Raw genomic sequence first — 12,515 nt, 5'->3', positions numbered from 1 at the left:
ACGTTGTCCTCACTCCAAGAATGGATATGCTCACAAGTATAGAAGCTGTGGAAATTCTCAGTCACCCAGACCATAGTTGTCTCAAAGATGCTTCTTTCTTCAAAAGGCAACTGGGCTGTTAATAATAATAATAATAATAATAATAATAATAATAATAATAATAATAATAATAATAATAATAATAATAATAATAAAGTTGGAAGGGACCTTGGAGGTCATCTAGTCCAACCCATAGTTCACCCGAGTTATACCAGTGCTGTGTGAACTGCACTGGCTCCTACTTCCTTTCTGGGTACAATTCAAGGTTCGGGTTTAAAGCTCACCTTTAAAGATCAGATTATTTGTTGGACTGTTTCTCTCTGGGAGTATCTGCCCATCCTACTAGATTAGATTGATGGATACGCTCCAGTTGCACTCCCTTAAATGAGATCATCAAGAGGCCCGCCATCTTGCCCAGACCTTTAAAATAGCCCCTCATCTGAATGTCTATTGAGATTCTCAGTCATCCAGGTCATGTCAAAGATGCTTTGTCAAAAAAGCATCTTTGAAAAAACATCTTTGGGATAACTATGACTTGGATGACTGAGAATCTCCATAGACATCCAGGTCGTGGTTGTCCCAAAGGTGCTTTTTCAGAAGGGAATTGGACTTTCTTATCTTTCTTTGAAGACATTTCGCTTCTGTAGGTGGTGGGGGATGAATTTTATATTCCTTGCAGACAGTTGGTCATTTGCATTCTTTTAGAGAGTCGTTGAGACCATTTGGAGGATCACCTCTGTCCTCAAGGTTACCTGAGTAGTGCAAATGTGTGTGAAGACTTCCTGTGTCCCTTCACTGTTAAAGACAAGTGTAGGCTGTTGGGGATGAGCCTGTGTTGTCTGCATCTCAAACTGAAGCATAAATGGTTCCTGTAGTCTGCAATGTTTTCTGGAAATCCGTTCATACTCCTGTAATGTATTGGCCACAACTGTTTTAAATCACTTGCTTAATGTCTGACCTATATTGCTGTATTGTTTAACAGTTGTTGTTACTGAAAGCTAGACTGGCTGTCTCCAAGCTGATAATGAGGTTTGGGGCGGGAAACTATTACTTTAAACCAGGGGTAGGCAACCTTGGCTCTTTTATGTCTCGTGGACTTCAACTCCCAGAATTCCAAGATCATGTGAAGTCCACGAGTCATAAAAGAGTCAAGGTTGCCTACCCCTGCTTTAAACCTATTGGTTACCACCTAGAGGCTAACTGTATAAATAGCTGTGCAGCAGCCTTTAGGGCTGCTTCTCTTCTGAGTTAACAAACTTGTTTGCTGTTTCAACAATCTGCCTCATTCAATGCCAAAAAAAAAACGAAGCTATAACACTCCAATAGTGAAGGGACACAGGGTAGAAAACACTCTGCAGCGAAGAAGGCTTCACACACATTTGCATCACTCAGGTGACCCTGAGGATAGAGGTAAACCTCCAAATGGTCTCACAACTCTTTAATAAAAAGAATGCAAATGACCATCTGTTTGCAAGAAATATAAATCCTTCCATTCTCCACCATCTAGTCAGAGCTGAAGAAGCTTCTTGGATAAGAAGTGAAACGTCTTCAAAGAAAAACAAGAAAGTCCAGTTGCCTCTTGAAAAAGCACCTTTGGAACCTCTCATCTGAAATTCATCGGAAATCCGAAAAGGTTTCCTATTCTTTTAGCTTCCCGGAAGTCTCTTGACCTTCCCCCCCCCCATGGATGGGGTATGTGTGAAGATAATCTGGAGGTCTATTTAGCCTGGTGCATAGGGGGGGGGGAGAGGAGAACAGTGGAGAATATTTTTTTAATCTCTATGTTATTGATTTTTGTGAGCCAGCCAGGCTTATAGATGAGACAGGCAGCCATATCAGTTCTATAATTAAATAAATAATGCCTTTTCAACTACTACATCTTTCCATGGCCTGAAACACAATTATGCTTTTAAGAAGGCAGATTTCCCTCTTTGAATCTTTTGTAGGAAGAGAATTTACATTACTGGAGTCTATGGCAGGGCTTTTCAACCTTTTTACGCATTGTATCACTTTTAGGATATGGCAACATCTGAGTACCACCAGCAAGGTGTCAAAAACTTGATGACCCCCCCCCAAAAGGAAAAAAGTAATAAAGTACAGGTAGTCCCTGATTTACAACAGTTTGCTTAGTGACTGTTTGAAGTTACAATGGCACTGAAAAAAGTGCCCCCCAAGCCACAGCCGAGCAAGACACCTGCCTGCCCACCCGGCGGTGCTCTTCCTCCTGTCTGAGGTTTTCATTGTTGTGAGCATTTCTGTTGGGGATTGGCAGTGGGGGTGGGGTGGGGGGCTGTTTGTTTTTTATTCTCCCCCCCCCGTCTGCTGGGTGGTGGCAGCAGGTTTTGGTCACTTCACATGACCCTGGGACACTGTGGCCGTCATAAATATGAATCAGTTGCCAAGCATCTGAATGTAAATCACAAGACCCTGGAGATGCTGCAACATTCCAGCTGATTGGTGCTTCTTCAGGGCTCAGCAGAAGCACCAGGATCAGCGCCGAGCTCCAGCTGGAGCCTGGCACTGATCCTGGTGCTTCCACTGAGCCCTGACAGCCCCAAAGAAGCGCTGATCAGCTGGAAAGCAGCACTGATCCTGGCGCTTCCGCTGAGCCCTCACAGCCCTGCAGCTCCAGCCATCTCTCACTCAGGTTTGTGCGGTGCTGCCACTAGTTCAGCTCATTTTCCTCCCCCGCTACCACTTTTCTGGGATGGTCGCGTACCACCTGCCAGGTGCCAATGTACCACAGGTTGTACCCGTACCACTGGCTGAAAAGCCCTGGTCTACAGTAGCAACAACAAAAAAATAATTAAAAAATCAGAAAGTCTGGTAGCAGCTTTTCCAGCTAACAGATATTTATGAAAAGACTTTGGTTTATGCCCTTTAATAACATTTGGAAAAGGTACGATCAGACTTCTATTGATTTTTTTTCCCATCTTAAGATTTCTTTTGATCTCTCTAACACCATGTCATATTTCCTGTTATTGTTATGAATAGTTTTCTCCAGCATCCAGCATCTTTCTGTCCTAAACTGTTTCATATCTATAGATTCAGAGGCATGGACAGCAGATTATTCATCACATCTTCTTTACAGTTTTCATATATAGTGTGCATCATTCTTTAACTTTACTCTTGCCACGGGAAACGTTCTTAATTTGCTCCTTCTGTTTTGACAGTTTTGAATAAATGCCATCGAAATCAGTGGCTTTCCTGCCAATGTTCAATAATAGGGTATTTAGCTGGATTGCAAAAGTCCTTAACTTGCCAAATATGTCAACAACTCAGAAGCCTGTCACGTTCTTGAAAAATTAAAGCAAGCATCATTGGAGATACCCACCAAAAATGCTGACAATTGTTCTGAAATTACAGTAGTTCAATTTGAAATTAAACACTGCATCAGGAAAATTCAAAACGTTTAATTAGAATATTGTTTGCTTGTTTTGAGGTTCAGTTTAGAACAGTCGGAAACAATTTTTCTTGAAAAATTGAGGAATCCATCACTTGCTGTAACAGTCTTTCAACATTTGTGGAATATTGAAAACTGCATCCCAATGTTTATCCCAATCCACCAAACTATCCATCATTATCCATCGAAACCCAATCCAGTTGCAGGAATTGGATTATTCTTCTTCTTGTGCCATATCCGTTATCAGACGTTGGCGATCATGTTGGCGATCCTGTTTTTATCAGCAGCTGCACAAAAAAGTGCTGCTGAGTTTTGTCCAAACCAGTCCCATAGATTTTGAAGCCATGATGTTCTTCTTCTGCCTGGACCTCGTTTGCCTTCAGTCTTTCCCTGGAGGATTAAATGGAGTATGCCGTATTTTTCTGGGTGTCGCATCACATGTCCGAAATATTCTAATTTTTGTTTTTTAATTGTTTTGATGATTTCCCTTGGTTTTCCCAGGTGGCTTATCACCTCCTCATTTCTGATCTTGTCAACCCAGCTTATACGTTTAATGATGAGAAGGACTAGGGGTGACATGATAGCAGTATTCCAATATTTGAGGGGCTGCCATAAAGAAGAGGGGCTCAACCTATTTTCCAAAGCACCTGAATGGATGGAAACTAATCAAGGAGAGAAGCAACCTAGAACTAAGGAGGAATTTCCTGACAGTTAGAACAATTCATCAGTGGAACGGCTTGCCTGCAGAAGTTGTGGGTGCTCCAACACTGGAGGCTTTTAAGAAAAGATTGGACAACTGTCTGAAATGATATAACGTTTCCTGCTTGAGCAGGGTTGACCTCTAAGGTCTCTTCCAACTCTGCTATTCTGTTAAAAATCTAAAAGCGTCTCCCTGAGAATGTATTATCCAGAAATGAACAGAGATGGAAAGTTGGACTTGTCACAAAATGGGATTGAGACGCAATGCAAAATTGTCCTCTTACTGAAGATTGCAAAGATGCATTGCTACTTTCCATCAAATGGCATATTGCCCAGTGTGGAATGTCCACTGAAACCAGAACGGTCAGCTAAAGTGAACAAGACAACAAAGATTATTTTCTGCACAATGAAAGCTAGGGCTTTTTAGTTTGCAATTAATTTAGTTGTAGAATAAAAAAACTGCACTCCAAAAAGAAAGTTTTGAGTGATGTTTTCAGATGTATTCAAGTAGTCCTCTACTTGCAATGAAACAGAAAAAAATGACTTACGACCTTCGCAGCGTTCCCGTGGACATAGGATCAAAAACTGGGCGGTTCGCAACCAGCATGTATTTACAATGGTTGCAGCATCTTGGGTCATGTGATCACCATTTGTGACCTTCACAGCTGCCTTCTGGCAAGTAAAATAAATGGAGGGAGTCAGATTCATTTTATGCCCACCAGATTCACTTAACAACTGCAGTAATTTGCTTGACAGCCGTGGCAAAAGAGCCACAAAATTGTGCATGGCTGATATGCCTTGCTTAATGATTCTGATCGCAGTTGTGATCATAAGTCAAGGACTACCTGCATAAGGAGTGCATTTGAAATAACTGGAGTCTTTTCGTTGCTAAGGATATTTGTGCAAGCTGTATACTGAATATGCTAGATTCAAAGGATTCTCAAACAAACTAAGATTGTATCCCAGTCCCAAGTGGGGCAGTGCAACCGCATCTCTTTGCCATTCGTTCAGTGAAGAGAAGGACAAGGGGTGACAGGATAGCAGTGTTCCAGTATCTCAGGGGCTACCCCAAAGAAGAGGGAGTCAAGCTATTCTCCAAAGCGCCTGAAGGCAGGACAAGAAGCAATGGATGGAAACTAATCAAGGAGAGAAGCAACCTAGAACTAAGGAGAAACTTCCTGACAGTTAGAACAATTAACCAGTGGAACAACCTGCCTCCAGAAGCTGTGAATGCTCCAACATTGGAAGTTTTTAAGAAGAGACTGGACAGCCATTTGTCTGAAATGGTATAAAGCAGGGGTGTCAAACTTGCAACGTCACATGACTTGTCACGTTGTATTGTGACTTTTTTTCCATTGCTGGCAATGGGGTGGGTGCGGTTTATTTTATTATAATAATAACTTTATTATTGATCATCGCACAGTCAGCCAGATGTTCAGACTGGATTTGGCATTTTTGTCTACTTACTGAGTTCTTACCAAGGACCTGGGATAGGCAGATGTGGATGTTTGATGGTATTACAGATATTGTCACAGGATGGAAGCAGTTCCTAGTAAGGCTGTCTTTTGCAATTGACTAATGACGAATTTGTCAATGCCAATGGTGTTCAAGTGGTGCTCCAGTTGTTTTGGAATTGCACCCAATTATTATTATTATTATGGATCATCGCACAGTCAGCCAGATGTTCAGACTGGATTTGGCATTTTGTCTACCTATCAAGTCCTTACCCAGGACCTGGGATAGGCAGATGTGGATGTTTGATGGTATTACAGATATCATTGCAGGATGGAAGCAGTTTCTAGTAAGGCCACCTTTTGCAATTGACTAATACGAATTTTGTCAATGCCAGTGGTGTTCAAGTGGTGCTCCAGTTGTTTTGGGATTGCACCCAAGGAGCCTATCACTATTGGTACTACCCTTGCTTGCTTTTGCCACAGTCTTTCTATTTCTATTTGTAGGTCTTTGTATTTTGTTATCTTCTCTAGTTCTTTCTCATCTATTCTGCTGTCTCCTGGCACTGCCATGTCCACTATCCAGACTTTTTTGTCTTTCTTATCGACAATTGTTAAGTCTGGGGTGTATTATTATTATTATTATTATTATTATTATTATTATTATTATTATCATTATCACTACTACTACTACTACTACTACTACTACTACTAGTACTACTACTACTACCACCATCATTTGTCCATCTATCGGAGCTTAGCTACTTAAAAAAATTAAACATTATGAAATTGACAAGATGTTTGTATGTAGAATACAGGTAGTCCTCGACATACGACCACAATCAAGCCCAAAATTTCTGTCGTGAAGCGAGACATTTGTTATGGGCATTTTGTCCCATTTTACAACATTTCTTGCCTCAGTTATAAAGTGAATCACTGCCGTTGATAAATTAGTAACCTTGATGTTAAATGAATCTGACTCTTCATGGACTGTCATAAGTCACTTTTTTTCAGTGCCGTTGTAACTTTGAATGGTCACTAAATGAACTGGGGTAAGTCGAGGACTGCCAGTACTTGGTCAATGAGTCATCTTGTGGCCCTCCAGTATGATTCAAAAGTGATGCTTGTGGGAACTTAGCACAATAGACACAATACAAATGTTTCTTCCTGCTTTACTCCAGCCATATGCACAACTCACCATAAAATAACTCGGAAGATTTCAGTGCTATAATTATGGCTGCCTGAAAATATAAAATATAAAAAGAAAACACTGTTTGCTCTCATCGTGACTTTTTTGGGGAAGCTAAGTCACTGCAAAAATCCAATGCCTTTAAGGCACCTGTTGTGTCCTGAGCCTGCAACTTGGTGGGAATCTACATTGATTATATTATTACTGGACCTCATCGGTTATTACAAATTTTAAGCTTAATATGTCCATTGAGAAATTTGCTTTGTAATTCCTTGCAGCAGTTAGAGGTGCTCAAACTGTAGACAGAGAGTGAGAGAAAGGTCATTAGCAAGAGGTTAGTGACTGAGGAGGCAAATGATTGTCAGGAAGACTTGACAGCACTGATTTTGCAAAAGAGCTGAAGGTCACATTTCCGTGGTTGGAAGTCATCCCTCCCCTCTCATTTTCTCTCTCTCTCTCTTGTTCTCTCTGTCTCTCTTCTCTCTCTCTCTCTCTCTCTCTCTCTCTCTCTCTCTCTCTCTCTCTCTCTCTCATTCTTTCTCTCATTCTCTCTCTTATTCTCTCATTCTCTCTCTCATTGTTTCTCCATTCTCTCTAAATCTCTCTTTCTCTCATTCTCTTATTCTCTCATTCTCTGTCTCAGTCTGTCTGTCTGTCTGTCTGTCTGTCTGTCTCTCTCTCTCTCTCTCTCTCTCTCTCTCTCTCTCTCATTCTCTCTCTCGCATTAATGTACAAATGATTTATTGCCCTCACAGGAGAAATATAATAGACCCCTGTCGCCCTGTCCAGTTTTGAACTTCCTTTATATTGTTGTAATTTTGTTCTCTTTTTAAAGGGATAACTTGAAACTGACTTTCTGTGAGATAGTTGTTGTAACGTTGGACTAGTCCTTATAACTTATAACCATAGCAACATTCTGTTGAAGTTCCGAAGGACCTACCTGGAGATATTTATGACCCGGATTCTAAGTTCTGATGGTCAGCCCCTCCCCCCTATGGTCACTGATTGCCCTTCAGCTGCTCAGTCACTGGGTTGCATTTATAGCCATCTGCAGCATCCTTCAATCATGTGGCCATGTTTTACTTTTAATTTTTGGTAAAATTGCACCCATAGCAAACCATTGGTTTATCTAATGATTGCGGCATTCACTTAATGAGTGCAGTGATTCACTTAAGGAATACCACAAAAATGTCACAAAAAGTGGACCAGTCACTTGACAAACCTGTTTTATTACTGTCAGAAACTCAAGGTCGTAACTTGTTTGCCTTGCTCCAGACTGGCCACTTGGAGCTCAAGTTAAGATTCTACCCAGGGAAGCTGTAGGCTGTGGTTAAGATGATCCTTTTAGCCCAGGGGTAGTCAACCTTGGCTCTTTTATGACTCGTGGATTCAAGTCCCGGAATTCCTGAGCCAGCACAGCTGGCTCAGGAATTCTGGGAGTTGAAGTCCACGAGTCATAAAAGAACCAAGGTTGACTACCCCTGCTTTTAGCCCCTTGCTTTATATACACTAATTGAAATCTTACATTGGTGGCCCAATCAGTTCAGTAGTTTTGTAGTTGCTCAGTCGCTAAGTGCCTGACTCTTTACAACCCCATGGACCATAGCTGGCCAGGTAAATGGTAATGAATTGGAATTAGGGAAACGTAGCTAATTTTTTTTTAATTATGGCCTGTCATTACAATAAGGGATGAAAAGGGAGGAGAGCCTTTCTTTCTAATAATAAGCAGGAGCTTTTGTTCAGCCTGTTCATGGCATATATATGAATCAGGTTTCTGTAATTGGATTCCTAGCTGAAGGAGGAAACTTGTGATGCAGCTGAGTCAGGGAGCCAAATTATTAGTTTTATTGCCAAACTCAGCATGGGAGAAAGGCAGAACATGGAATTCGGTTTGCCCTGTTCTCCTGCTGCCCAAACAGATGTCAGTAATATACATACAGCCTGCTTCCCCCACTGATTGGTTCCAAACACATTGGATGACATTCCAGCTGGACACATTGGTAATTACGGGGTCCTGATTGATCATTGAACTTGATTGTTTCCTTGTAGACATTTCTTTACCAAACTAGGTAACATCATCAATGCTAGGCGTATCACCACTAGCATTGATGATGTTACCCAGTTTAGTAATGAAATGTCTGCAAGGAAACAATCAGCCTCAGAGGTTTGGGGAGAGTTCAGTCATTCAGCTCATGGTTGTCCCAAAGGTGCTTTTCCAAAAGGCAACTGGTCTTTCTGGGTCTTTACTTGAAAATATTTCGCTTCTCTTCCAATAAGCTAAAGAAGCTTCTTCTTCCTCTTCCTCTTCCTCTTCCTCTTCCTCTTCCTCTTCCTCTTCTTCTTCTTCTTCTTCTTCTTCTTCTTCTTCTTCTTCTTCTTCTTCTTCTTCTTCTTCTTCTTCTTCTTCTTCTTCTTCTTCTTCTTCTTCTTCTTCTTCTTCTTCTTCTTCTTCTTCTTCTTCTTCTTCTTCTTCTTCTTCTTCTTCTTCTTCTTCTTCTTCTTCTTCTCCTCCTCCTCCTCCTCCTCCTCCTCCTCCTTCTGAACTGAAGAAACTTCTTGGATGAGAAGCAAAACATTTTCGTGGACAAAACCAAGAAAGTTCAAGTGCCATTTGAAATAAAAGCACCTTGGGGACACCCAAGCTCAGAGAGCACAAAGGACCTCAAATTTAACCCTGAGCTAGAAACATTCTCTCCTATCAATATTGGTAATTGATCTCCAGTATATGCGATAGATTCCAGGTTGGTGAAGTCTGGTGTATAACAGTGACCGTTTTTACAAAAGAGTGCAGAAAATGCATCAAACAACGCCCTTAAGTAATGCTATAGGGAATCAGATTTTGAGATGCCTTTTCAAATCAATGGGGGGGAAAATCGGTTTTCTTAACTCAGGTATAGAAGTGCTCCTGGATTTTCTTCACTTTATAGCTGGCTTTTCCAACAGCTCTACTACAAACTACGGGTTCTGTTTGGAAAAAAAAGGACCAGCAGCAGGAAAAAGGCACAATTGTATTATAGAAGGGAGAGCTTCATCATCTAAGTGATGTTTGTGCTGACGGCTGTTCTGCTCGCCAGAGAATTGAATCCCTGCTAAGCAGTTGCTTGGAGCATAATTGATGTTTCCCAATCAGGTCAACTCCCAAATGTGTAGACTTCAACACCAAGACTTCTCAGCAATCACCACGAAAATTGCCCAGATAGGAAAATCTTCTTCTAAAGACCCTCCCCAGTCCTTCCTTTGATCTGGCTCTCCCTCCTTCAGTCCCTTTAGAGCATCTTACAACCAAGAGTATCCGGTTGAAGAAGGATATGATGACTTACTTGCAGTTACAAGATAAATGGATGACAGGTTTCCCAACCTCAAAGCAATTTTGCTTACAGTATTGGGGATGCCTCAGTTTATTACAGAAAGAGTGCAGTCTTGGATGCTGGAGGAGATGATGTCTAAACAGAGTTCAAATTAAGATATTTTGCAATTAAGATATTTTGCAATTCAGTTACTCTGAGTCCAGGAATATGGAATTGGCTCAAAGCCCCCAGGAACCCAAAGGTAGTAAGAAAAACAACAACAATGCAGTGAGGTCAGAAAAGCACAGAGAGTACAGCTGCTGGCTAGAGTTCACTTAATTTTTCATGGGAATTTATTTTGATGCTGTATAAAGATTGGATTAGCAGCACTGACAGGAATCAGGTTCTAGTGAAAGCTTCCTGCTTTCAGTGCAATTCTCCACCCATTCTCCACCGCATTCGTACATTTGGCCATTTGTAGCATCCTTACTCAGTCTTTTAGAGATATACATAGAACAGCAGAGCAGAGAGTCTGCAAAGTAATCGACTGCCCTAGAGTCTTGCAGGAGCAAGCAGAATGGGGTTTTATCGGTTTTTCTGGACGATCGCTTTAGGACCACGTTGCCAAACTCCACCTGTGATCTGAGGAACTAGCATGCTTCCCAAATATTACAAGGTAAGGATGAGCCTCCGTTGGCAGGTAACTAGAGACAGTATTTTGGAAGGTAATAAACAGAAACGAGAGAGAAGGATTCTTCAGAGGCACTTAAGGGCTTATCCCAAAGATGCCAGACGCAAAAAGGGACTGAAGGAGAGTTTCTCCAGTTTTTGAAGTTCCTTGCTTCATGTGGATTGGCAAAGTCATATCTTATTTTCTGAAGAGGAGAGGTTCAGGCTGATCCACAGGGCAAAATCTTCCTTCTGGATTAGAGGGGTTTAAAGACCAGTGCAGAAAGGTCCTGCCTGTAGGGGAAACAGATGCAGTTCCTTGAAGAAGATTGTTCAGTCTGGATTGACAGTAACAAAGTTCTGCCTGGCTCAGATTTCTTCCTTTTTTTAATTCTCTAGGCTAGCCTGTTTCTGAGGCCTAGTTCCTGTTTTACAGCAGGGTAGGTTTAGAATCATTACTGCTTAGCTGAATCATGCTGGATTCCAGAAACGAGAAAAGAAGTTCTACTTAGTGGTTGTGGCACTGAAATATAGTTTTAGGGTTAAAGGATGATACATAATCTTGTCAGTGCAGAAAAGATGCTGAGTCATAGTTAGCTAGAATTCTGGAAAGAGGCAAGCCATGTTGTAGAAATGAATGGCAGTTAGTCTCTTCCACAGAATAAATTGCTTGCTTTCCCCACAAAAGGAACCAGAAGGAAAGGCTGCAGCTGGATTGCGTGTCTTCTACACATTATTTGGGTGGTGCTGAATCCCACTCCAGTTGCTAGCTAGATCCTTTGCTTTCTAATGCAACTATGGTCATTTAGCTCTATAGACCTCGCCCTAACCATGCCAAAAAGGAAATTATTTTTTTAATCTGGGACTGAGCCTTTCCCTCCAGACACCATTTTTAATCCATAAAGTCTATTGGAAATTTCACTCTGGGTAACATACATCCTTACCTAGCAATTTCACTTGCTTATAAATATCATTTCCCTGTTGTTGTTTTTTTAAACTATTGCATCTCCTGCAGCAAGGTATTCTGTTTGATAAATTTTAGCAACATCTATGAAGAAAAAAAAATAAAACTATGGGGACCAGCAGAGGATGGATTGCAAGAAATTAGATTCTAATCATATTTAAAAGTTGTACTAGAAGAAGGAAAGAATATTGCTGTTTTGGAAGCTCAAAAGTTATGGAAATGTTTATTGCCATTAACTTTCTGTGCGTATGTGTGCAAGGGTACAAACTGGCATCCATTTGCTTTATGGATTTAATTCAAAATTGAGATCATTTCCTCAGTTGAAGAGGGCAACTCAGTAAACAAGATGTCGTGATTCTTTTTATTGCTATGATAAGATTTCATTTGCTCTGGACCTGCCGTAGCAAACATGAGTTGAGGGGCCTGGATTAAACCATTTATACAGGTAGTCCTCAACTTACAACCACAATCAGAATCAGAATTTCTATTGCTAAGCAAGGCAGTTTTTAAGTGAGCTGCATCTGATTTAACAATTTTTAGTCATGATTGTTAAGTCAATCACTGCAGTTGTTAAGTGAATCACGAGGTTGTTAAGCAAATCTGGCTTCCCTCATTGACTTTGCTTGTTGGAAGCTGGCTGAGAAATTTGCAAATAATGATCACATGACCTCGGGAGACTGCATCCGTCATAAATACATCCTGGTGGCCAAGCACCCGGATTTTGATCACTTGACTGTGGGATGCTGCAACAGTTATAAGTGCTAGTACTGGTTGTGAATCTATGCTGTTGTAACTTTGAATGGTCGCTAAACAA

The 12,515-nt window shown here is 41.1% G+C and overlaps 1 protein-coding gene across 9 annotated transcripts in view; it reads left to right on the top strand.

The window, feature by feature from the left end:
- PEX5L (peroxisomal biogenesis factor 5 like) overlaps positions 1 to 12,515 on the top strand; it is a 174,098-nt gene that overhangs the window by 20,717 nt on the left and 140,866 nt on the right. For 3 of the 9 annotated variants that reach the window (XM_039355456.1, XM_039355455.1, XM_039355454.1), the window contains exon 1: positions 9,368 to 10,744. The exons of the other annotated variants lie outside the window; for them this stretch is intronic. In XM_039355456.1, the coding sequence (XP_039211390.1) occupies positions 10,724 to 10,744 (21 nt within the window). In that variant the 5' untranslated portion in view covers positions 9,368 to 10,723. Of the gene's footprint in view, positions 1 to 9,367; positions 10,745 to 12,515 lie in introns of those variants that run through there. 9 annotated transcript variants of the gene reach the window in all.

The sequence above is a fragment of the Crotalus tigris genome, unplaced genomic scaffold, assembly GCF_016545835.1.
Source record: "Crotalus tigris isolate CLP2741 ecotype Arizona unplaced genomic scaffold, ASM1654583v1 scf7180000018690.2240587, whole genome shotgun sequence".
NCBI lineage: Eukaryota > Metazoa > Chordata > Lepidosauria > Squamata > Viperidae > Crotalus > Crotalus tigris.
Note: the sequence above shows the minus strand (reverse complement) of the source record. Positions and strands in the feature narration are given on the sequence as shown.